We start from the raw sequence: 26,290 nt of genomic DNA, 5'->3' as shown, positions 1-26,290 counted from the left end.
TGAGGCCAAGGCTCCTACCCACCTGTGGCTACCCTATCTTTCCCCTCTTTCTCCCACCCCCAGGTACTTTCTCTTCCTTACAGAACAGTAAGCATCAGGTTGGAGAGACATCTCTGACCCTACCATATGGCTTTCAATCTCTGGATCAGTTTGTCATATGATCCCATTCTAACACCTGCCTTCGTGTCCCTTTCCCTTTAAATTGATTGTGGGTTGTGTGGGTGGGAATGCCTTGTTAAAATCATGAGGATCTGCACCTAGGATCAATGTTTTAGTGCCATGGTGGCACTGACAACTGCTAGGTATGCGATTTCCCCTCCACACAGTTCGTGGATTCAAGATTTCTACAAGGCAGGTTCTCCAAAGCTCATATCACATTTGGGGGCCCATGTGTGTTATGTGGTTTTGGAGGAGGGGGAATTCTGTGCAAAAACCATTATGATCCCTTGCACACAGGAAGGAAGACCTCTTTTAAGTTGCAAGCATAACATGCGTACATTGAGAACACATTTAAGGCACCCTCTTCCCAAAAAGAACCCTGGGAACTACAGTTTGTTAAGGGAACTGAAGCTTTGTGAAGGTAAACTACAGTTCTCTGGATTGGGGGGGGGTCTTTTAAATGTACGTATGTACACAGCCTAAGATTAGGACTGCCCCACCACACAGCTGCTACTAAACAGAGGACAATCTGCTGTAAAGTAGGGCATGACCATCCTACGCATTCCATATAGGTCTGGGGGAAGGAAGTACCCATGACAGTGTCCTGTTCCCAGTTGATTAACAATTGGGTTTGTTTTTGTTTTGTTTTGTTTTGTTTGTTTGTTTGTAGTATTTATATCCCGCCTTCCTTCCAAGGAGCTCTAAGTGGCATTCATAGTTCTCTTCCACCCTATTTTATTCTCACAACAATCCTGTGAGGTAGGTTAGGCTGAGAGACAGTGACTGGCCCAAGTTCGCCCAGTGAACTTCACTGCTTAGTGTGGATTTGAACCCAGGCGTCCCAGGTCCTTTTTCAACCCTCTAAACACTACACCATACTGGACTTAGTATACAATAACTGATCAGTAGCATGCAGCTCATTTATTTCTCTACAGTTTCTTTAAATAGATGACACCCTTGCCTCCCAATGATTCCCTGGCATCGAAAGATTCCAGTTTGAATTTTAGCTCCAGTTCCTGGCAGACAAACAAAGGGAACAACCGCATAGTGGTCTGACAGCCTGCGGTAAGAATGATCAAGGCAACAACCGGACTTTGAAATAGGTCAGATCCCCCCCGCCCCGCCGTCACCGCTCTTCTGAGCAGCAGATGCCACAGTGCCCTGATCCAGCAAAACGAAGCCCGGAGCAAACCCTTGCAGCAAGCTTCATGTTTCTGTTAAAACTTAACACAGCTTTGAAATGGAGATGATCAAAAGTGTTGAGTTACATAGCCCTCTAGTGGCCACACTAATTCCACTGTGCTTGAGCAGTGTGTGTGTTATTGATTTGATGGTGGAGGGGCGGGGGAAGCAAGCTATATATGAAGGCTAGACACTGAAGCAAAGTTTATGTTACTGGCAAAGACACAATAAGAGGAGGAGAAGTTTGGATTTGATATCCTGCTTTATCACTACTCTAAGGAGTCTCAAAGCAGCTAACATTCTCCTTTCCCCTCCTCCCCCACAACAAACACTCTGTGAGGTGAGTGAGGCTGAGAGACTTCACAGAAGTATGACTGGCCCAAGGTCACCCAGCAGCTGGATGTGGAGGAGCGGGAAAGCGAACCCGGTTCACCAGATTACGAGTCCACTGCTCTTAACAGTAACAAAATAAAGGGCACGATTCAAGGTTTCTCATAATTAAACAATATGCAGGAATCACATTTTATGTAAATGATGTGTACATGACTTGGAGTATGGAAGACAAATTGAGAAGATATGGGGGAAATTCTAGGAGAGGGAAACAACAGTGACCTTACTGTGGGTGTCTTTTATAGACATCCAAACTAGACTGAAGACTTGGGTGATGTCTCCCTAGAACAGATTACCAAACATTCAAAAAGGAGAACTGTAGTTGTAGTCATGGGAGACTTCAACTTCCTCAATATCTGCTGGAACTCAAACTCTGCCAAGAATTTAAGGTCCAACAAAATTATCCATTACCTCACTGATAATTTGATTTCCCAGAAGGCAGAAGCAGCAACTAGGGAGTCATCTAGTCCTCATTCGGGAGGACTTGTAGACTCTCCTTCACTGGAGTTTTTTAAGCAGAGGTTGGATGGCCCTCTGTCGTGTATGATTTAGCTGAGATTCCTGCATTTCAGGGGTTGAACTAGATGACCCTTAGGGGTGCCTTCCAACTCTACCATTCTGTAATTCTGACAAATTTCCTTTTTTTGTTAAATGATTGTTAAAACATGTGAAGCAAAAACAAAACAAAACTGTACAGTATTCACATTTTGGGTTTCAGCTTAGAGTTTCCTAACCTATTTTAATTGCTTTGCCTCCTTGGAGAATTGCCTGTTAATTAACGGTAGATATTTAATTTTCTCCCCACAACCATAATTTAACTGCTTCTTTTCTTGAATCCTCTGTGACCTCTTCCTTACCAATAGAAGTCCTAAAATAACTTGTGATTGGTAACAGGCAAACTGATCCTACACCCAGTTATATATGGGACAGAGATGCACCATCATTATGCTAGTGGAGCAGGTTATATACCATATCCGTCTGGGAGGCAACGGGAACAGTACAGAACCAACAAACACAGGGATATAGCAGTTCAGGGTTGGAGGGGGTTGATAACCCATTACTATTTCTTCAGCAGTGTTTTAGAGCCATCCAGTCAGCACAAAAGGGAAGCATTTTAGCCACTGTAAGCTCCAAAGGCAAGCGTTTAGGAGCACTGAAAACATAAGGCAAGTCCATTTCAAGAGAATGGGGTGCAAGTTCTGGTACATCCATCAAACTCCCTGCCTGCTCCTCCTCCCCCCCCCTCTCTCTCTATATATATTACTGTGGTACCTTGGGTTACAGACACTTCAGGTTACAGACACTTCAGGTTACAGACTCCGTTAACCCAGAAATAGTACCTCGGGTTAAGAACTTTGCTTCAAGATGAGAACAGAAAATGCACTGTGGTGGCGCGGCACAGCAGGAGACCCTATTAGCTAAAGTGGTGCCTCAGGTTAAGAACAGTTTCAGGTTAAGAATGGACCTCCGGAATGAATTAAGTTCTTAACCCGAGGTACCACTGTGTGTGTGATGTATGTTTTCTCAATTCCAGCTAGATGTTTTTAATTTGGAGAAACTATACCATGTGTCTGATGACAGAAGAAAACATTAACTCTCTGTGTGAAACAATTTATTTTAAAAAGGAAGGACACAGTATCAAAGTACAAAAATTGCAGTGGCAGGCTTGCCATATTACTTTGGGGCTGATGTACATAAACATACTCATGCTGATGGTGTGCCAGTGTTGAATTATTCTCAAATCTTAAAGGTCCTAAAGTCCTCAGGGCCTCTAACTGTTGGTTGTAAGGAGCTCCTATTATCTAAAATTCATATTACGATGCAAAGTAATAAGAGAGAAATGGACCACAGGACAGAATATTTGCTGGGCTAAATACCTAGGGATCATGTAATATATACATAATTAGGCTACTGAGCTTTCTTAAATATATACAATACATTAAATATTAGTCCCTAGTACCTGTTTTCTGCTATGTGAACATAATTTAAAGTTTGCTGTCTCTCCTTGATATACTCAAATTATCACGCTGTATGTTGCAACACTTTCCTGCGCCTCAGAGGCAGTGTGTATCCATGAAAACTAATGGCAATCTCCTGTTATGATAAACAAGATATATACTGTTTTAATCACAAAAGATCCACTAATATGTTTGCTTCCAGTTCTTAATGTTTAAGCTTCCCCTGTTTGTGCCCCTCTCTTCTCCAGTATTGAGCAAATTCTCTTCACAACAGAGAACTGATTCTGCTTGCTCAGTACCTAACCAAACACAAACTAAAATGGTGTCTGCTATTTTGACTGGTATTAGGAATTTACAACAATCATACTCAAATCATTTCCAAACATAACCCTTCCATCCTTCTTGGTGCTGCATTCTGGCTGGACCAAAGCCTGTAGAAGACTCTGCTTCAGATCCTGGGGTGCTGAATTCATAAAGTCTTTAGTTCCTGTCAGAAAGTCCATTGTTTGACCTCCAGTGGTATCTCCTTCAATAAAGCATTCAGTTATATCCCAATAAGATGGGAAATTGTATACTTGATATGTAACTCCCATTCCTTCCAAGACAACTTTGATGTCATCAGCTGTGATGTAGTGGCCGCTGTCAGTTGGGGGAAGACAGTGTCTGTAATTTTTCCATATGGAGGCCCACCCACTCTTACCTATGGGAAGGGAATTGTGAGTTTCACTGAGCCATTGTGCAGAATTAAGGCGACATAAACCAAAGCTAATATTGTAGGCACACTTACTACATAGAAATCACACCCACGCACCCTGTATATGAGTATATTGTAGTTGATAAATAGTAATTTTCCTTGATAAGTTGTAGAATCTCTTGATCAAGAGCCTCCAACACCACATCTACTGTCTAAAAAAATAAATAAATGGGCAAGCCCCCATTTCACGCATTAGACCTGAGGTCTGATCTTACGTGGGTGGGCAAAGCCTGAAAGAGAGAGGAGGCAAAGCTGAAATGAGAAATAAAACTAAGAGATAGAGCAGTGGAAGATGGGTTAGGAAGCCCTCTGCAAGCAAACAATTCAGATATCTCACAACAGCAATCTGCTCCTTCCCTGGCAGCCTTCTGGACAGGAAGGGAAAGGGAGACAGATACAGATAAAGGTAAAGGTAAAGGGGACCCCTGACCATTAGGTCCCGGTCGTGACCGACTCTGGGGTTGCGGTGCTCATCTCGCTTTATTGGCTGAGGGAGCCGGCGTACAGCTTCCAGGTCATGTGGCCAGCATGACTAAGCTGCTTCTGGCGAACCAGAGCAGCACATGGAAACGCCGTTTACCTTCTTGCCGGAGTGGTACCTATTTATCTACTTGCACTTTGACATGCTTTCAAACTGCTAGGTTGGCAGGAGCAGGGACCAAGCAACGGGAGCTCACCCCGTCGCGGGGATTCGAACTGCTGACCTTCTGATCGGCAAGTCCTAGGCTCTGTGGTTTAACCCACAGCGCCACCCACATCCCTTATATACAGAACAGAGGATGGCAAATAAGGAGAAGTTTGACTGTATAGGGCACTTGCCTAGGTTTCTATGAACGTGCTTAGAAACCCCCTTCTGCCCATCTTGCTCAATGTGGAAAGGTCAAGGGTGAACATGGAGTGCACAGGGATGGGTGCATTGAAGGCAGGCAGGCAGGCTGGCACACACCCACACAGCACTGTTCACATTGGCAGTCCCTGGCTGGTGCCTGAACTGGGCCCCCATTAATTCCAGGAGAATCTTACTCAAGTTGGGGAATCAGTACTTCAAAAACAAAAACAACAAAAACCACTCACCTGATAAGATTATAATCAGAAGCTTAGCATAACAATCTAGGCAGCTGTGAAAAAATCGGATAGTGCTTGCAATATCCTCCACACGGTACAGCATCTAAAAGGTATAATGCCAGAAACATTTTGTTGTTAATATTATAAACTTCATAGAGGGCTTCTGCATATGAAAACTAATAAATGCCCCATTGCTTTTATTCTCCATTTAAAAAAACCACATTAATTCTAATTTTACAGATTGGGACAATACGAGGTTGTATCTGTATGGGCAGTCCCATGGGAAGAAGAGTGTTCCCTTCCTTTCTTAACCCTCGCTTTTTTGTCAGATTTTACGTGCACAAAATATGGTTTTAGTCTGCATCCCAGACATGTATTGCTGCTCACACAAAACTAAGCAAATCCTATGTAAAGGCTAAAGTATAATTTGGCAGGAATTATCAACATCACATCCATTTCCTTTCCATTGCGATGAACTGGTGAAATATGGCCTGTCATATACCAGGACACCTAAGTGTTGTTGATTATATTGAAGAAAGAATGTGAGCTAACACAAAAACAGAGAATGTCATATGATCGGTCCTTAATTTACCTGGATCAGGTGTATAAAGTCGTATTTCTTTTGAATGTTCTGCTCTTTTGCCTGCTTCTCATATTCCATGGATGTCAACTGGTGCCAGCTGAATGAGACATTCTTTAGGTCAGTTGAATTTCTTACAGCCTCTGTTTATGAAATAATCGATAAAGTGAACTTCATGTGGATCAAAACATAAGCACAGTTATCCTGACAGAGAAAGAATGCAATGCTGTACCTTTATATGCCAAAATGTGTTGAGGGTTGGGCTCTATGACTTCATTTTTGATAAAGATTCCTGGATGCACAGCCTGAATTATCCTAATCATTTTCAAGTCTTGCTCACCTATAAGATAAGTTCAAAGCAAATTCATTAAAATCAGTCAGTCCTTAAGGTTGAAATCATGTGCATATTTATCTAGAATTTATTTCCATTGAACTCAGTGTGGCTGATCTCAAAGTAAACATGCTGAGGATCATGCTGTATTCCAGGTATACCTCAGAGAAGCTTCAGATGCTTTAAACAAGTGCTGCTAGCCATTTCCCCAGCACTGGCATAGGAAGCTACCTGATTGTGACTCGGACTGTTTGTCCATTTAGCACAGTATTGTTGACATTGATGGACAATGGCCCTTCAACGATCTTCCCTAGCCCTACCCAGAGATGCCAGGGATCAATCGTGGGCCCTTCTGGGAAAACAGGGGCTTTAACTGTTGAGCTATACCCATTCCTTCTATAGTCTATGCAAAAATAAATAAATAAATAACCCTACCAAAAATTTCTCTCAGACATTATACAGAAACAGTACCAGACACTGAAGCCTTATAACACCTGGAACTGTACTCCAAGTGGAATAATGGACACTGAAAGGAAATAATCCAACTTCATTGCACTTATATAAATCCAGATTCAGGAAAATGTGCACAGGGAATAAGCCACATATTATTTATAATTTTAACCAATGGATGCCTTAGCCTGAAAGCAAAATAGGCTGTGTGTCTATATTAAAAGAAAGGAAAAATCAACAACAAAGCATTGGCAGCTGCCACCATGAGTGTCCCACTCAAAGCAGATACATAACTGAATTATTATTTTTAGATTTTTGTTCCTTACCTGTGCCACTTCCCACACCTAGCACATTGATGGTAGATTTTCCATTTCCAAGGCTAAAAGGATAAGCATTTATTATACAGCATTAAAATACAGGAGTTTTGATATTTATTTAGGGTTGCTATATTTCAAAAGTAAAAACTGGGATGCCCCAAAAGTTTACAAAAACGCAAAAAAAACCAACAACCCATGATTTTTCTATTGACTTGCCTAAGATCCAGGGCAAAGCGCCACCTTTCAGAAATTGCCCCCACATGTCAATTCCACCTTTGAAATCCCAGTTTCAACTGGGAAAATCCGGATGTATGGCAGCCCTACATTTATTTTGCTAAACCGTATGCTACTGTCACTAATGCATTGCCAAAACTTTCTCACAGCAAGATGCAGTTTGAGCAATAAATATCACAATATATGCTTCCCCCCGCTTCCATAGATATTCTAGAAGATTTGTGTTCCAGTCATTTTTGTCCAATAAATTTATGTGTACACATCAATAACCATAATGAACTCAGGCTAGCATTTCTGTGTCATATACTGTATTTTTTGCTCTGTAAGACACACTTTTTCCCTCCTAAAAAGTAAGGGGAAATGTTTGTGCGTCTTATGGAGCGAATGCAGGCTGCGCAGCTATCCCAGAAGCCAGAACAGCAAGAGGGATTGCTGCGCAGCGATCCCGCTTGCTGTTCTGGCTTCTGGGATTCAGATTTTTTTTTTCTTGTTTTCCTCCTCCAAAAACTAGGTGCGTCTTATGGTCTGGTGCGTCTTATAGAGCAAAAAATACGGTAGCAGTACAGTTCTTGAGCACTAGAGTCACTAGATCAAACTGCCCTGAATTAAGCAACATCAGTGATGCTCTGTGAAGCTGTAACAGTTTAAATTAAGATTGATTGCCTTAAATTAAGAGTGTTCCATCTAAATAATGTAACTTGGGGAAGCCAAATGGGCAAATAATGCACAAAACAGAGGAGTTTCCATCTAGAGTTCCCATATGGAGTTTCACCAAGAGTTGGATCACAGTCCTTTGCACTTAAGTAAGAGTAAACCCTACTGAACTCAGGATTGGTTGCAAGGCATCCCATGAGATTTGGTTGCACGTCCATTATCATAGAATGGACATAAATGAAATTGACATAAATGAAAAATAAATAAATATTCCTTGAGACCTTTAGAGAAGGATGAGCATTAGAGTGCAGGAAGCTACGGACATTTGACCATTTCCCAAAATTCATATTTTTAAGCATTCTGATTTTTTTTTCTTACCTGGCTATTATACCTGGCAGCTCCTCCTCATTGAACTGGCCCATGCATTGGTGCTCAGTTGAATGGTCTAAGAATGACTTAAAGGCTTTTGCATATTCATCCACTGTAAGGCTTCTCATGGGCTGGGTCACACAAAGCTCTTTGGAATGTAAAGCCAAATTGGTGTTTGTTAAGAGCTGGAAATAAATGCCACTATACCTCATAGAAAACTTCAGAGGTGCATTGATAGCAATAGTAAATAACATCATTGCACCAAAGGTTAGTTTATGACAGATTCCACTGAAAGCAATGAAATAAGACTAGGCTGCACACACACACACTACGGTATAGTGTATTGTGGCTATACATTTAACATACATGACTCATCCTCAAAGAATGTGAGAAGTATGACACAAGTAGGGGGAGAGAATTAAGGCCACTAAAGGAGATATATAGATATATAAATAGATGATAGATGATAGATAGATAGATAGATGATAAATAGAGAGATATAGATATGCCTTTTATGAAGCTTGCCAACCATAATCTTGATCCAGAGCACATTCAGAGCTCTTGGACAACTGTCCCATTCACTTCACTGGAGCCAGCAGAGTGGGGTACACAAAGGAACACTCATATAAGCATCTTGCTTCCATTGATATGAATGGAGAAACCCTTGCAGATACAGGAGTGTCAATAAAATGCTAGATAAGGACCTCCATCTTTGGCAGACTGCTAACACATGTGATTTTCCATGTCTTACCACCTGCCCCCGTTAGACCAAGACTTGGGTGTCTTTAAAGATGTACATCTGACAGCAAATGTATACTCAGCTGACATTTCATAGAGCATGTAGCTTTATTTAGCCAGTGGTACCTAGCAACTGACAAATTCTGAATGCTTTACTTGAGAGTTATACTGGTTGGATGGGTAGAGGAGTGCTCCCAATTCCCCCTACCAAACACAATTCTAATTGGGGCCAATGGCCAACATAATAGCATTCTTACACTAGCATAAATGTTAGCAGGAAATTTGCTGTCATAAAAAAAGGGCAGAGATGGGGCACAGTATGTAAGCAGCAGGGACTTGGCTAATACAGCCTTACCTAAAGTTATGCAGCAGAATAGCTGCTGTAACTAAATATGTAGCTGTTGATGAACTCGAGATTGCTGCCAAACATATAATCCACCCAGCCTCCCGGGCACATAGATAGTCAGGATTCTGTCTCTGTAGCTAATCATGACACAGCATCAGGACTGTACAATTGTGACTCCTCTGAAGACATCCATGATTGGACAGGAATATAGAGGATTAGGTGGTCCTTGAGGTATCCTGGACCCAGATTGTTATGGGTCTTGTAAATTAATCCAAGAGCCTTGAACCTGGCTAGGTAGTGCATTGCCAGCCACTGCAACTCTTGAGCACCAAAGTTATGTACCGGCAAGTCATAGTGTTTTGCACCAGATGGAGCCCCAAGACCTGGCACAAGGGAAGCCCCACATAAAGGGTATTGCATTGATAGAGTCTTGAGGTTACCAACACATAGATCACCATGTCAAGACTATCCCTGTCCAAGAACAATCATAGTTGACATACAAGCCATAGCTGTTTAAAAAAGTACTCATGGGATGGTGAACTTTCCTCTACCTTTGTTTTTTCATGATGCTCCACATAGCGTGGGGGACAAGGGCGCAGCACAACATTGTACCAGAGCTGAGAGCTTGTGTGGTCTTGCTGCTGGAGTACCAGCTAATGGGAGGTCCCAAGAGCTAAAAGCCTTCTTGATTTTACCTTCCTCCATTACTCTTGGTTCAATGAAAGGATCAGTGTTACTGCCATGATGTATCACAGCTAAATTGACCAGGGGTTGGGGAGGAGGCAGGAATTGCTAGATGGGATGAAAAGGACTGGGCTAATGAAAAACATCCTGTATGAGTGAGTCAGATACTTACTGTTTCTATCTGATCATGTGCCAATCATTCTGCGTATTATATGCCACTGTCTCAAGAATGTGCATGTATTTTAAGCTCTTCCAAATCTCATGTTGTCAAGGCAAGGAATGGGGAACCGGTGGCCTTCCAGACATTGCTGGACTACAACTCCCATCATTCCCAACCATTGGCCTTACTGTTTGGAACTGAGGAGAGTTATAGCTGGAGACAACAGCATCTGGAGGGTCACAAGTACCCATTCCTCTTCAATACCATAGTTAGGGATCAAACTTCTTGTGTCGGAAGCTTATGCTGTTCCACTGAAGGCCCTTTTTGCTACGGGTCTAGTCTAGATGACTGTCATGTTATGGTGTAAATCCCATCATTAACCTCTTTTCTGTTTGATCTTCTGGTTAGATGCCTAGAAGTCCTGTCCTCTGAAGTCAGAGGACCAGAACCCAGATCTCTGCCTTTTCTATCTAAAATAATTGTTGCTGGCAGAATCCACAAAGATGTTCTGTGGATACACACCTATATTCAGTAGGATGCAAACACACACACGCACACACACACACACACACACACACACACCCCTTCCTACTGAACTATCAACTAATGACCTACTCTTGTAGCATCCACTCTTCTTTGTCTCTCTGGCTGCCCCAGTGCCCTCTTTCAAAACAACATGGTCTCCTCACACAGACACAACTATGTCCAGCTCCAGTCACATTGGCAGTAAATAATCCATGGTGTGACAGTGGGACATGCACCCTTCTCCAGGTAGCAGATGGGCACGGAGCTGCTGTTGCTTATGGCTTCTCATGCAGGATTTCTAAACCCAGTTAACAATCATTTTATCATCTTTGTCTTACTACTGAATGTTGAGAACATCTCCCATTCTTGCCTTTTTCACTGCTTTTGATTCTGCAACTGAGGCAAGGTAAGATTCCAACTTATGCTGGTGTGAGCTCAGATGTAGAAGCAGTGGTCTTAATTGGACTCTAGGTTTTCCCTGCCTTGCCATGGCACCATTTTGCCAAGTAGCCACAATAATATATATCTGTCTTGCAACTTGCTAAGCTTCAAAATTACCTGAATTGTTTGCAGATGTCACCAATATCTCTTTCTCAAAATTGGCATCTTGTGTTTTCCTGCAGCAAAGAAAATATGGTATTTATTTAGCAATTTGAGCAATCCCTCACCTGTTCCTATGTCAGCTGGGCAGTAATTTCACAGTTACTCTCCCAACCCCAGGAAATGGGCTTTGGTGCTCCCTGGCGTACCTTTTTCCATACTCTTCATCATCATCTATGGCTCTAACCACAGGCAGCTTGGCACCATTCATGGAGCAAAATCCATTGGAAAACATGCCATTTTGGAAGCAGCCATCTGCACTTTTGCTTTGCTTTGTTTTGGAGACTCTGCATTGGTGATGATAAAAAATATTGCTTATGGCTAACTGCACCAGAATGACCCAGCCCCTTCCTGGCCTAAGTAGCAAAGCCATACATGCCAACCCCCTGTAAGTATCTGATAGCCAATCAGGTTCAAGGAGTCATCACTATAGCTCAGCATTGTGTGAGTGCATATTTGTGATGTGTGTCTGTTCCATTCTAGGCCACAATCTTGAAAAGCCACACCTCTCTGGCAATATATGTTTATATGTGTATGTGTTTGCAACACACAGGCTTAGTGAGACATAAAAAATGTACACAGGGAGAACTTGCAGAAGCATTTGGAATTTATTTCAGCAAAAAAAGATTTTAGGTTGAATACAAATGCAGAACAATCTTATGCCAGGTTCATTTTTTATTGCTTAAGAGCAAAGCTTGGAAATTATTGACTTAGCCTTAGTGGTCTGCATACAGAGCAGCATTATGCTGAGTTAGACCATCATATTAATTAGTTCCCTATTTCTGTGATGCAATCTGTCAAAACACCCACTGAACTCTACTGTTTAATTGCTAAGCAGCACTAAACTTAGTTGTATCTGGGTGAAGTCAGGCCTTTCCTACACCTTATTTGTTTGTTTGTTTTGTCTACCACCCTTCATCCTTAGATCTCAGGGTGGTTCACAGCATCTGTGGCATTCTTGCTGGAGACGGACAACAAAGTTCTTGTCTAGGTCCCTGATTGAGGTGACCTCTAAGGCTAGGCTTCTACCCCACATACTATATCTACACAAACTCACAGTGCCACCCCCACATCAGTTTGGACTTCATTTGCTTCTCTTGCAGAGGGACACAGAAGTCTTTAGGACACTGAATCCCTGCCCCATGATGACACAAAATCCTACACAGCCTTGGGCTAGTTTTTGCTTCTTATCATTATCATTTATTAAAATTGCACACCGCCTTTCATCTATACATCCCAGGGTGGTTCACAACACAAAAACACACGATTAAAAAAAACCCCATTTCATGAGCTGCTCTCCACATTTTAAAACCATAAGGACTAGTAACTAAATTAAATATTTTAAACATTGGGTTTTTATTTGTGGGTGGGGCATATTCAGTGTTGTGTCTCAAATAAATGATAGAGGGGTTTTTTTTGGGGGGGGGAACCTTAAAGGTCATCTAATCCAAACATGAGCATAAATATTTAAGTTCCTCTGCTCTGATTGAATGGTGCTGGAAAAATCATTGTCTCTAAATCTCAGTCTGCAATAATGGTCCTGATAACTTCTCAACATTACAGTAATCTGTAAGAATGGATGTAAATATATATTATACTGTAAAAATGGATGTATATATAATATAAAATCCTTCCGAATAGAGATGTCTATCTTCTTATACAATCAGAGCGGCTCTTCATATCATTCTTACCTTTTCACCTTGGCTTTTGGCTCCATGTCTTCTATAGGCCTTCTCCAGTCTCTCTCTTCTTTAAGGACCCGTTCTTGCTCTCTTTTGGCTTATATACTCCAGATGGACTCCAGTGTGTTGAAGTACAGAAGGCAGGCACAGCTGGTCTTCAGTCTCTACTGGTACTTTCCTATAACCCCCTCATCCATTTCAAAGTGATATGCATTTTGGCTCAGCAGTGCTAAAGGTTAGAGACAGATTTGACTCTTAGTTGATATTTCCATCTGTTACTGTCACTGTATGTCAGTCTCCTGGCCCACTGAGGAGCTTTCTATGACCTGTAGTATCTCAGAATGTCCTTCCTCACACCTGTTATCACCCTCCCCCCAGTAGCTTGAATTAGTATGCTCTAAGAAGATACCTTATCCTGAAGACCATAGATAACATATGAAGTCATAATGTTACCCCTTTAGGGAGTGCACAAGAAACTTGGCATACAGAGTGTATGGGGAAAGGGTGATATTTAAATAGGTCAAGAAGCATGCCCCTTCTCAGTTCAGCAGCTAGCATTGTATAGCTATGAAACATACAAAGAACAATTTGCCATACTAAATTTTACAATTTAACATTTATTGGCCTCGTTCACACATGGCATTAACCCATAGTTTATTAAACTCTGATTTATTGAATCATGGCTTAGCATTAAGTCTAAAGCCTGCTCAATCTATGGTTTGTTTATTCCAACAAACCATGATCTAAGTCATGGTTGATTGTTAGCTTATGAGCCTTGGTTTGTTTTAACGATGGTTTGGTGTTGCATGTGAACTCAGTGCCCTTCCTTAAAAACAGTTTGCTGGACCACAACATACTACCCCAAACATTCACCAAGTCACAAAGTATGAGACAAGAAGTAGCAAGTATTATTGACCAAGTACTTGGTTCCAAAGCTTAGCTTAAGCCAAGAGGCAGTTTCTTTCTGGACAAGTGGACTTTAGAATCTCACCTCTCCTACCCTGTATAAAGGTTCTGCTCATTTGTCCTTGCTCTCTACTGTATGAACACATGTAACAAAACACAGAAACATTTTCAAAGAAAAGCAGCTTTGAGGGCTGGGAATCTGGAACACAGAAACAATGATGGGATGGGTGCTTTTTCTGCCTGCAGCTTCTACACTCCAAATCCCTTTCCCGTGATGTGTTTCCCATTGGAGGATTAAAAACATGTGAGACAAACCTTATGCTAGCAATTTCTCCCCAAGCAGGTAAAACTGTTTTATTCACTGACGTCAGCGTTAGGCAGCAGTTGGATGGCTGCAGGTTCTGAGGGCTGTAGGAAATTTCTCTCTATCCACTTTCTTTACACGATGCATAAGTTTACAATCTCCACCTTGTAACCTTTCTTGGTAGGGAAGTTGTTCCAATCATCTGATCATGTTTATTATCCTTTCATTTTCTAGTTCTTTTCGAGTTGTGTCAACTGGAACTGTACCCCGTATTCCAAGTGTGGCTTCACAGCAGACTTATAAAGATATTGCAATATAGGCCAATTTAGTTTTGAACATTTCCCTACAGATTCCTAACACTCTATTTGCTTTTTCTCAGAGCTCCTAGATTCTGGGTCATGTTTTCACCATGCCTCCAAATCTCTTCCTTGGCCAGTCACTCGTGACACTCCTGGAAAAAGCTCAGGAGTGAAACTTTGGGAGTCTGAAGGTTGTTGTCTCAGTCATAAATGGCACCCTTGTATAAGAATTTCCTGTGAAGCAGCCACAAAAATCACTTCACAATGTAAGAAATAAATTTTTAAAGGCACCCTTTCTGCCTGAATTGTCTTAAGTCAGTGAAAGTATTTACAGTCATGGTTGTTATCAGTCATTCTTGTTGACATTTCCCTCTTTATATTTATATTTCCTTAGCAGGAACGATAAAGGCTTTTCCTTCTTTATGTTGCTCAAGAACAAGGTCTATTGTTCCCTCTGCTGGCCAAATGTATACCAGCCAAATGTATACCAACCATCAATAAAACTTTATATAACTTTAGTTCAAGACTGATGACTGCTTGGTATTATCCAGCTACAAAACTAGGCACACTGTGAACACCATGAAAGCATCTTTCAACTAAACATGCATAGGAGTGTGCTGCAAGGCTGTGTAGTTAGCAAAGTAAGTGAAAATTAGTGCTGCGCTGAATTTTCACGATCTTAGGGTTCCCCCTTCTTTTTTAATAATCTTTATTAGTTTCAGTTAAAAAAAGAAGTCTATATATACAACAGTATTCAATACAAAAGCTGGAACAAAGAAGAAGAAGAAAAATAAGGAAAAAACAAGTACATAATTTTATACAAATCTTCTGTACGAATATAATAACAAATTGTCCTTTATGTTCATACAAATACAATTTCATAAAAAGAAGGGGAAAGGGGGGAAAAGATTTCTATAAATAAACTTTAAAAAGACTTCCAAAATTTTCATTTACTGTGTCTATTCTTTCCTTTATAACGCTCAGCCTCATATTACATTCAATTATCTTCATATGTCCTAACCTAACATAATATTATTTACACTTTTTGTTTTACAAGAATCAGTCTAGTTCTGCCAAGAGAATTTCACTCTTATAATGATTTTTAAAGTATTCTTTAAATATTCTCCATTCCTTGTAGACTCTCTGTTTTGTGTCATTTCTTACTCTTCCTGATAACTTTGCCAACTGAAGGTAGTCTATCATTAGAGCTTGGTTTTCAGTGTGAAAGTTGCTGTTTCATGAAGTATGAAAATGTTTGTGAAAACTGCTGCTTTATACTCTCTTATAGATTTTTCATGCCTATTTGCGGCCATTGTTTGGACCATTTTAAATGATTTGGAAAAGCTTCTTAACTGAGTCACTATAGCCAACCAGTCAGTGAACATGCTAACATCACTGCTGCCATTTAAATGATCTGAAAGAGCTTCTTCCTTGCAAGATTCTAGCCAATCATGGGATCATAGATAACTTAGGGAACATTAGCATCACTGTTGCCATTGAACTAATCAGATTTGTCTACATGACAACATCGTTAAGGGCAAACTATGCCTTCTCTATTATCTTCAGTGGGAATCAGAGAGAAGAAGAAGTAGTAGTACCGTTCAGGAAACTTTGTGGATGCTACCAGTGTTGCCACTCTGCTTCAGTTTCAGTACTCCATAGCAAGAGTTATGCTTCATTGCAGTTCTAATAAAGAGCAGTTATGCATTCCAAGTTGGGGCAGAACATGGATGGGGGATCCCGCTCAGATGGGCTTCAAAATACACATCTCATTGGGAAAAGGGAGCTGCAGGTGGGTAGCACCTGAATTCAGTTGTCCCCCAGATGCAAATGCAAACCTACTCTTGCTGTGCTACTTCCAAATGGGTGTGCATTTCCAAATGCAACTTTAAATGCACATATCCATTACTTTTCCTTCTTTATTGAGGAGTTAGAGAAGTACTCACTCACACCCTGCTGTGTCTATCCAGTGATATCTCACCTGCAACATTAAGAAAGGAGGGTAGCCTTACCTTTGGTGGAAGCAAGGATTTAAAACATGTAAATTCTAGGAGTGCTTCCAACAGTCTTATCATCAATCAATCTTTTTACAGTGGTACCTCTGGTTAAGAACTTAATTCGTTCCGGAGGTCTGTTCTTAACCTGAAACTGTTCTTAACCTGAGGTACCACTTTAGCTAATGGGGCTTCCTGCTGCCACCACACGATTTCTGTTCTCATCCTGAAGCAAAGTTCTTAACCCGAGGTACTATTTCTGGGTTAGTGGAGTCTGTAACCTGAAGCGTCTGTTACCCGAGGTATCCCTGTATTATGGTCAAAGGTCAGAATTCAGGGTATTATCAGCTGATCTTCTCCATGAATCTTGGAATGCCAAATTACCCAGTCTTGTTTCAGGTACTAAACCTGATGTGTTAGGAAGCCTTCACCACTCATTTGTTTTATTGCTGGATTTCCCATCCATATAGTTAGATCTTTTACTTAACCTCATGCCCTTGTGGGAAATCAGATAGAGATGTCTTTGGCTTGGCATTCCTGGGGCAGCAGAGGGCAGCAGGATCTCTCAGCAGGTTTTCTGAATGGGAAGGGAATAGGGGAGGAAACAGGCTGTCGTCCCATTATGAGGACAGTTGCTCAGGAACTGACCTGGGAAGAATGTTTCAGTTGGGAGAATTTGCCCGAGGGCAATTAAGGACCAGCAACTGGTAAAATATATCCTGCGCTTTTGTGAGCACAAGTGTGCCAGTGACCCTGTGGGCTAAGGACAACCATTGGAAATATAATGATAGGCTGGAGAATTTCAGACGGCAGATTAAATTTGCTCAACTTGGCTGGGCCACCTAAACAAAACCAGCAGCCATGGTACCCTCGGATTAGGTTTTAGACTGCAGTGCTATATTACACTTACTTACTTGGAAGTAAGCCCAATAGAGCGCAGCAGGGATAGCCTTCTGAGTATACATGCATAAAGTCCAAACCAAGTGCAAGCCTTTTGAAACACACCACAGTTGAATATCATGCTTACGGTTTAAAATAAAACTCAGGAATTTGGCGGAAGCATTTCTAAGCAAAATAATTTAGATGTTAGGCAGAAGGCGTCCAGGATTTCAGACCGGTGTGTTTTTACATAAACATGGCATGAACTAGTAAATACGAGTCCTGCGTTTAACATTGCCAGTATGTCAGTGTCAACAATAATGAGCTGGATGCAGCAGTAGTCTGTCTCTGTATGGTTCCTGGGTTCGATAGAAGGTTAATGGAAAGGAGGCAGAAAGACTGGCTGAGCCCAATTCTCCCAGAGGTGGTAAATCTATGCCTGAGCTATATGACTTCAGACTGCAGGAAGAGGCTCACACACCCAAGTATTACAAATACAAAAACCTCCATGTTGACAATGGGTGGAAGATCCTGACCTAGTCTTTCCCTTACATGCTCATTTTCATCGCATTAGCCTCCATTTCCAATTCTGAAGCCATACAGCCCAGAGATAGAGTTACCACCTCAAGAAGAATGAGGCTAATGGAAGTCTATAAAGCTGTACTGATTGATGCCCTGATACAAATATGGGAAATGTTTGGCCCACAAGATGTTGCTGAACTACAACTCCCATCACCTCCAGCAAGTGTAGCCAATGAATTGTAGGCATAACAGGATTTGTAGTGCAGCACAGGTTCTCCACACCTGCCTTACTGAGACCCTACAAAACGTATTAGATTCTCCTAGCGCAAAATAATTTTAAGAAAAGAGTGGTGGACTGAACTATTCGGCCCGGCCTTTTCAGCATTTCATGAAGCTAAGGCAAACCTGCTCCTTAAGATCAATTGGGAGAGGGGAGTTATTTGGGGTGGAGTTCTTATCTTTTAAATAGAAACAGCTAAGGTTTTCTTTAGCTTGTTTACTTTCACAAAAACTTTTCTGCCCCTTCTAGATGTTTCCTGAACAGAATAACCCATAGGAAAGAACAGAGTAACGCCAGGGAAAGACTCAGAACCCTGTTATACCCTGAATATCAAAGTAATGGGATACCTACAGAAGATTTTAGAATTTTGCCACACACACCCTCAGAAAAGTTGTATAACGTATACTTTCTCTGGGGACAAATGACCCCTTAAAGGAGGATGCGGCTATTGGTCCCCAACCCCTTCCCTAAATGGTCACAATGGGACTAAATGGTGGGAAAGCAAGCCTCAAAGGGGTAGGTTTGCAATATTTATTTATATTTCTAGGTGGCTTACCTCCTTTATTTTAAGGTCTCTCGTTCCGCTCTCCATTGGACTAAGTCTTTCAGTTCACTGAGTTTAGTCAGCTGAAAAGCAGGTTGCAAACAGCGAGGTGGTGGCAGTAGCAATTGTGCATGAGAAGGTGCCAATTCCTTTCCTCCAGTTTTAAGGAGGCAGAAGCAAGATCCCCAATGCAAGTTCCTGATATAACTATTCCTGCGCAAGTGGTATGCCCAAGCAAGTCTGTTTGGCCTCCCGTGGGAGGTGAACTGTCTCGTTAATGAGCTCAGTTATTGGACCACTTGCTGCATTCTCTGCCTGCCTACAAAGGGAGCAATGATGCATGAGTCATATTCGTGACAGTTTTATCCTGTTTATAACAACAGCTGACTGTATATTGGGCTCTAGCACAAAGCTGCTTCTACAAAAGTTGCTGGATTTATGTCATCAATCCCATTGCGATGAATTTGCTACTTACTTTGCACACAAAGAAACTTGTATTCAGTGCCTTTGGGGAAATGCAAGTTCAAGCGCAGGGGCAGGATCTCAGGTACACGTGGACGAGATGGATGAAAACCAGCCAAGCTCTGGAGAAAGTCCGTTAATTGCTAGATAGGGTCTTACCAGTTGCGTCAGAAATGCAAGATGGCCTCACATCCTTGGTCAACTGTTTAAAATCTAATCTAGACACTCCATCCAAGCAGAAATCATTGTTTCTTAGGGTCAAAATGACCAAGTAACTCTGGGGTTGGGAGTGTCTTATCGTGTGTCTTTGCCTAACTGCCAATAGGGAAAAGTGAAAGGAAATGGAGCCCATGTGGTCAGGTGGTTTCCAAACTGTTCTAGGTTTGCACTAGCAGCATCATGTAACGGGTCTGCAACATTGACCAATACAAGGAGGAGGCACAAAACAGTCAATGTTTAGTGCACAGGTTGCCATCATGATCCCTATGGTCACACATGTTCCCCCAGAGGCTTTCCTTGACGCCACTTCTTTTCCTGGAAAGCTCAGCTGACCAGCTATTCAGCTTTGTTGAAGGTGAATTGGGGACAATCAGAAACATGATCCATCTTGGCCATTTGAATCAGCCTTCATTAACATAAAGAACTGAAACATATTTTATTGTATGGTTTTTTTCCTGGTTGGCTCTCCACAAGCCCTACTGATTATAAGACACTAATCGGTTCATATAAACAGAGAATGAGCCTTCTCTTCCCCAGTCCTGATGGGTTTAGATTTTAAGGGGTGGGGGCAGACACAAGTATCTCTTGCTTTCCTTCTTTCCAAGGTTTGAATATATATAGATAGAGATAGAGATAGAGATAGAGATAGAGAGATAGAGAGATAGAGAGAGAGAGAGAGAGAGAGAGAGAGAGAGAGAGATAGAGAGAGAGAGAGAGAGAGAGAGAGAGAGAGAGAGAGAGAGAGAGAGAGATAATACATGGTACAACTGGAGTTGCTCCAGAGCCTGGAAACCATGTGGATGAAGCAATACTGGACATTTTGAAAGGGCTTAAAAACAGGAATCTGTATGTTGTTGGGTTCTGCATGATACCTAAGACCTTAGCCAAGCTGGGGGGCGGGGGGGGGGGCAGGGTAGACTGCCTTAAGGAGTTTGAATTTCGCTTTCTTTTAAGTCAAACTTCACTAAATCACGTGTAGATTTACACCTTTTCTCTCTACCTATGCTTACAGAGTGTCTTGTACAACATGCTACAGTTAAGTGGATATTTTGGTTTTATTGAGAAACTGAACACCCCTAAGAAAAGAATTAATTATGAAGGAACAATTATCAAAAGCCTGTTTGGGCAGGTGGTAATTATCATTCTATTTTTTAGGACCCACCTTATTTTGTAATCCTAAAGTCATTTTAAACTGTTTTTAATATTGTGTAGTATTGTTTCAATATTATCATTGTGTCCACCCTGGGACCTTAGAGTGAAGGGCTGCTAGTAAGTTGTAATAATCATAATTTGAGGGGGCAGGTTTGGAAATAAACCAGGGAATTAACTGAGATTGTAAGTCTCATAGGATTGTGAAAACCTCTGCTTGACCTCAGGTCTTTCACACCTACTTTAATTTTTAAGTATATTTACATATTTTGTTCCAATACTTTATAGCTTTGAGTACCTTCAGGGTTTCTCGTCGTTTCCCAAGGGTCCTTCAATCTGGGATACGGCTGTTGCAGCATCTCTTGCCAGAAAAATAAGTATAGAAATGTCACAGAATACCAGTTCTGGTCTGACCATCAAGCTGGTTCTGCCACTGGAGTTTCCTGGAACTTGGGAAGTGGGGTTGGTCAAGATGCACTTGGTAAATTGGTAAAGATACAAGAGACTTCACTGTACTATCACTGAAATTGTTATTGAGCCATCCTTTCTTCAGTAGCATAGTGGATTCTAAGATTATACAATAATCTTAAAACTATTCAATAATAATAATAATTTGGGTTGTACTGCAACAATCACTGCAGACCTTTCTGTGTTGCCTTTCAACTAGATCTACTCTTTTCAGTGTACATACATGGGCAAATGATTTGGCATGATCCAATATCATCTTTCAGAGTGACTTAAGTTGTGTTTTCCATGAAGTTCCATTGTATGGAACAGAACTGATATATCTTTCTTTTCAAACTGAAGCACCTTATGTTTTTAGTTGTCCCAAATGCTTAGCTTCGGAGCATACAGTAGCTTAAAAGCTCTCCTTTCGTGCTAACTGGGAGGACCTTGTTGCAGAAATAGTAATAGGTCTTTGACACCCCCAGTGAGCCAAGACCACCACCCCATGGCCTTTCTGCACTGGTATTATTACCCAAGCATTTCTGACTTGGTGCACAGCGTGGATCTGATTAGCTTCATCCTTTATGCAGCTCTACTGGGGATTATTTTATACCATGTTCCTGTGATTAGACAGGTTAAGCATAAACTAACCAATACTCCTCATCTTTTTAGTTAATGCAGATCTAGTTTCCTTATTAAGGGCCAAATTAGATGTGACATTAAATGTATATTTGTGTTTAATATGCAGATTGGTCCTGGAAGTGAGAGGGTGATAATTATGGGGATTGTAACAGGTGATCCTCTGTTGTGATGCTGACAAACATGGCTTCTTTGAAGCTCAGATATACACTGGAAATAAATGCCCCCAATGGCACCCTTAAGCCACGTCTAAAAATAGCATTTGCAATGCTGCCAATCATGTGCTAGAGTATGCTTTGAGGAAAGGGAGGCTGCCTGGGCTGCAGGAAGGGTATATCTAATGCACATTAAAGAAGAAAGGGGGTTAAGAAAAGAAAAACTACAATACAGGGAATAAATAATCTTAACCATACAAAAAATTAGATGGCAGCTCTACAATGTAGCATCTGCAGTTTCAGGTATAACTGTGCACTGTGGTTTCTTGGATGCCTGCACCCTAGTCTGGCTTCTTCCTGAATTGCTCCCTCTCACAATAAGAACATGAGAAAAGCTTGTTGGATCATGCCCACAGCTCATCTAGTCTGGTATCCTGCTCTCACAGTGGCAACCCGGATGCCTATGGGAAACCCACAAGCAGGACTTCAGCACAAAGGCACTCTCCCCTCTTGTGGATCCCATGGCTGCCCCTGATCATGGAGGCAGGGCATAGCCTTCATGGCTAGTAGCTGCCATTAGCTTTTTATCATCCAAGCATTTGTCCAATCTTCTTCTAAAGCTGTCCATGTCGGTGTGTAGTAGATAGGTAGCCGTGTTGGTCTGCCATAGTCAAAATAAAAAAATTCCTTCCAGTAGCACCTTAAAGACCAACTAAGTTAGTTCTTGGTATGTCGGTGTGGTCACTACTGCCGCCGCCTCCTCCTCCACTACTGAGCAAGTTGCAAAGTTTAACTATGCAGTGTGTGAAGAAGTACTTCCTCCTCCTCTTCCTTTTTATCTGCCCTGAATTTTCCAGCATTTGGCTTCATTGGATGGCCACAAGTTTTAGCATTATGAAAGAGGCAGAAAAACTTTTCTCTATCCAACTTTCTCCATTCAGTGCATGATTTTATAAATTTCTGTCATGCCGCCTCTTACGCACCTCTTTTCTAAGTAAAGAATCCCAAACAACTGCAACATTTCCTCACTGGATCTGTATATGTTTCCTCATAAAATCTATCCGATCTGCCTGTTCCATCTTAGCATCAAATCCAATGTCCCTCAAGAGCATGCAAGAGTCTAAATGACTGCTTCTCTTTCCCCAAAGTGTGAGCATCTTCTCTTTGGGTTGACTTTTGGTGGCTAGGCTGACTTGGGTTCATTTTAATTTCATATAGGCACTTAGAATATTACATTTTAAAGTCTCATTACATGTTTGAAGACCCTGGTTAGGTGTCTTGGGGATGAGATTTGGAAACCTAAATAAATATCAAGGACTATGTGACTGAGGCCTAACTCACCCCTGTTGGCCTGGTCTTGCCCTGTGGAGCATCGTTCTCCCAAGATCAGAAACAAGCAATAATACAAGGTTGGGCGGAAGACCTCATATAGCTGAGGAAAATGTGGCCTCCAGCACCACAGGCTCATGGCAGAAGGAGGCAAATTCTATAGCTGCAGCCAATGGGGCTTTAAAATGAGTCCTGGGTGGAGCTCTGAGGGCAGGGAGAACAGATCAACAGCTCAATGGCACAGCAGTGGCTCTGCATGCAGAAGGTGCCAGGTTCAATCCCAGATAAGGCTGTGTGAAATCCGAGAGAGCTGCTGCCACTCACTGAAGACAATGCCAATGGCCTGACTTGATGAAAGACAACTTCCTGTGTTCCTCAAATGGGAATAGGCTGCCAAGCAACAGGGAGATAACTAGACTAAGGCCCCTCATTCCTGGAAGTTTGGCAGCTAGGGTTCAGACTGGGAAGCCAGCCAGGAAGCCCTTGGTCAGAAGGCAAGGCTCCGCTGAGTGAGCTAACCAGTACTTAAGTGGGGAGGTAGTAGCAACATGGATGGGTTAGCATGGGGAAGCAGAGGCCTTGAAGAGAGGGAGCATAAAGCCAGTGCTACAAACTAGCCTTGGGGAAAATATTCTCCAGAGAAGTCACTGGTTACTGACAAGGCAGGACTTTGGGGCCAATGTCCAGATCCCCACTGAGCAGGAAGAGTAGGAGCACCCCAAGTGCAGCTGGACTGGCTTGCCACATTTTGCCATCTGTAACACCAGTAGGTCCAAAGTCTAAAATTACTCAATTGCATCACTGCTCTGCTTGGGCTTTTCTATGCCTACAAGGGTTGCCATCATAGTGCCCTCTAGAAGTTGTGGACTCCAACTCTCATCAGCCCCAGCCAGTATGGCCAATGATCAGAGATGAAGGGAATTGTAGCCTGAAAAATCTGGAGGTCACCACAATGGCTACCCCATGGCAGGTGAGCATGGCAGGACAAGGAACTGGCAGCACAGGGTAGACGTCATGAACTGGCAGGACAACAGAAAAAGGAAGAGGATCCTGGCGAGGGCTGTAGCCGGGAGTGGGACACACTGGGTGAGTTAGGGATGGGGAGGGAGAGGTTGGTGCAGGAAGTACTCATGGGAGGATTGGGTGGGGATGGGGGTCAGTGCACAGGAATCAGAGCAGCAAGACCCATCACCAGAGCAAGAGGGGGCCCTGTCTCCTTGAACACAGTGGGCTCTGGGGTGTAGGGAGCAATGGAAGTGGCACTATGGGAGGCTGAGGCAGGCAAGGGGGCACAGCTGGCCAGGTGGGGCTCGCTAGCTCCAGGAGGAGGTGTGTGATTCCTCAGCTGGAGTAGGCTTGGAGCAGGTGAGAGTCACATGCCTCATCAAGCCCCGATGCTGCAATCAGCAGGCAAGGGAAAGCAGAGCTGAGGTGCTGTGACTGCTCAACTGCCCATGTTGATGGATCTCAGCTTGGATGCTCCAGGATCTCCATGGGACTGTGCTTTGGTTTGGACATGCTGACTTGCTGCCAGGTAGGCCAGGGTTTTGACATGCTGACTTTTGACATGCTGACTTGCTGCCAGGTAGGCCAGGGTTCAGGACAAGACCTGTGTCATGAAATCTGAAGGTGGGCAGAAGGGAAAGAGCAGAGCACATAGGTCTCACCTTCATCACCCTCTCTGAATTTATTATATTTTGTCTGCATCTTTTTGAATTGTGGTGCCCAGGATGAACCCAGTATTTTCTATGTTGATTAGAACCATTCTATTAATTCCTAAGTTTAGGACATGTATCTTTCAGAGGTTTTTTCGACATTGGGTTACAATATGGTACTCTCCAGATCTTGTTGGACTATATCTTGCACCATCTGTGAACATTGGCTATTCTGGCTGGGCTGATGAGAGTTGGAGGACACCATGTTGACTGTCTCTGTTCTGGGAAATGATGTTCCTTTTAATACACCCTAACATGGTGTGTCATAGTATGCCATTAGTGACTCTTCATTATCCTGCTATGTGCTAGAGCAGCTTTACCCAACCTGGTGCTCTCCGGATGTTGTTGAACTACAACTCTAATCATCCCCAACTATGGGGCTGCTGGGATTTGTATTTGAACATCATCTGGGCATACCAGCTGCTCAGGGAAGGCTGCTCTACAGCCTCCAAGTCTTTCATGGCATTTCTGCTGCCTAGCTATGCTAGCACACAGACTCGTTTCTATCCCTCTAGTCTTCTAGAGTATTAAGATGCCTGAACTCTTTACAGTCCAATCCTAGCCTGGTTTATTCAGAAATAAATCTACCGAATTGAAATGGGGCTTTGTTCAATAAATATGCTCAAGACTGCCCTGTTAAGCACAGCCGATACGATACCTTGGGGACTGCGACTTCCAAAAACACATTTGTGCATAGCCGAGGTCCCACATTGTCGCCATAACCCTTCAGATATGCATACTCTCTGTTTTCTGCATTATGTCTGTCAAAGAAGCAAATTGGAGTACCTTCCATGGTAGGCTGAAGGTGAAAAAGGAAACCCAGACACAGTTTGTTCCTCCAGCAGAGGGAGTCTGGATGAATTCCCAGCCAAGGTTGGATAAGGTTATTAAGATGCCACATTCTCTCAGACAAGCACAATCTTCTCCCTCCCACCCTTGCCCTAATGCCAGCACGTAGCCTAACTGTACTGTTGACGTAAGACCTATTGAAGTCCTAGCTCTCCTAAGCTGGATCAGTTGCCAAATCATGCAACTGACCAAACACTGACCAGAACAGATATAGGTTGTGTGTGTTGCCCTTGAATTTTGCAGTGGTTTCGGCACAGAACTTACCAGCCCAGCACCACAATTCCTTAGATGAAACACTGATATAGTAATGGGCCCTGTCATCGCTGAAATACAGTCCTATACCTGGGAAGCCAGACCAAAGAAAACCCCCCGTCTCTTCCCTCATTTTCAAGTGAGAGGAGTACTTTTGCATCAGCCTCT

General features: G+C 42.4%; 1 protein-coding gene across 6 annotated transcripts; it reads right to left on the bottom strand.

Annotated features, from left to right (window-relative positions):
* Positions 1 to 704: 704 nt before the first annotated feature.
* On the bottom strand, positions 705 to 19,603 carry LOC310702894 (carnosine N-methyltransferase 2-like). Of its 6 annotated transcripts, none has more exons than XM_083494988.1 (11): positions 19,382 to 19,603; positions 18,919 to 19,225; positions 13,188 to 13,407; positions 11,646 to 11,783; positions 11,455 to 11,513; positions 8,453 to 8,591; positions 7,196 to 7,248; positions 6,321 to 6,428; positions 6,101 to 6,231; positions 5,518 to 5,611; positions 705 to 4,389 (listed from the first exon to the last, which is right to left on the bottom strand). In XM_083494988.1, the coding sequence occupies exons 3-11, from the start codon at positions 13,211 to 13,213 to the stop codon at positions 4,034 to 4,036; spliced, it is 1,104 nt and encodes a 367-aa protein (XP_083351114.1). In that variant the 5' UTR covers positions 13,214 to 13,407; positions 18,919 to 19,225; positions 19,382 to 19,603; the 3' UTR covers positions 705 to 4,033. The 6 variants fall into 6 exon arrangements, with proteins under 6 accessions (XP_083351114.1, XP_083351113.1, XP_083351116.1 ...); XM_083494990.1 differs by lacking the exon at positions 19,382 to 19,603 and adding an exon at positions 17,170 to 17,258 and having other exon boundaries at positions 3,329 to 4,389; positions 18,919 to 19,267; XM_083494987.1 differs by lacking the exon at positions 19,382 to 19,603 and having other exon boundaries at positions 18,919 to 19,267.
* Between the last annotated feature and the right edge of the window lie 6,687 nt (positions 19,604 to 26,290).

The sequence above is a fragment of the Podarcis liolepis genome (genome assembly GCF_965112155.1).
Source record: "Podarcis liolepis genome assembly, chromosome: 1".
Lineage (NCBI taxonomy): Eukaryota > Metazoa > Chordata > Lepidosauria > Squamata > Lacertidae > Podarcis > Podarcis liolepis.
Note: the sequence above shows the minus strand (reverse complement) of the source record. Positions and strands in the feature narration are given on the sequence as shown.

What these genes read in the sequence shown, in the direction of transcription:
- LOC310702894 (XM_083494988.1), bottom strand. Translation starts at nt 13,213, where the DNA reads ATGGAGCCAAAAGCCAAGGTGAAAAG. An exon ending in AGGTGTGGGAAGTGGCACAG is followed by an intron (nt 6,429 to 7,195) that starts GTAAGGAACAAA and finishes CTTATCTTATAG; the next exon opens with GTGAGCAAGACTTGAAAATG. An exon ending in TCTGATTATAATCTTATCAG is followed by an intron (nt 4,390 to 5,517) that starts GTGAGTGGTTTT and finishes CCCTTCCCATAG; the next exon opens with GTAAGAGTGGGTGGGCCTCC.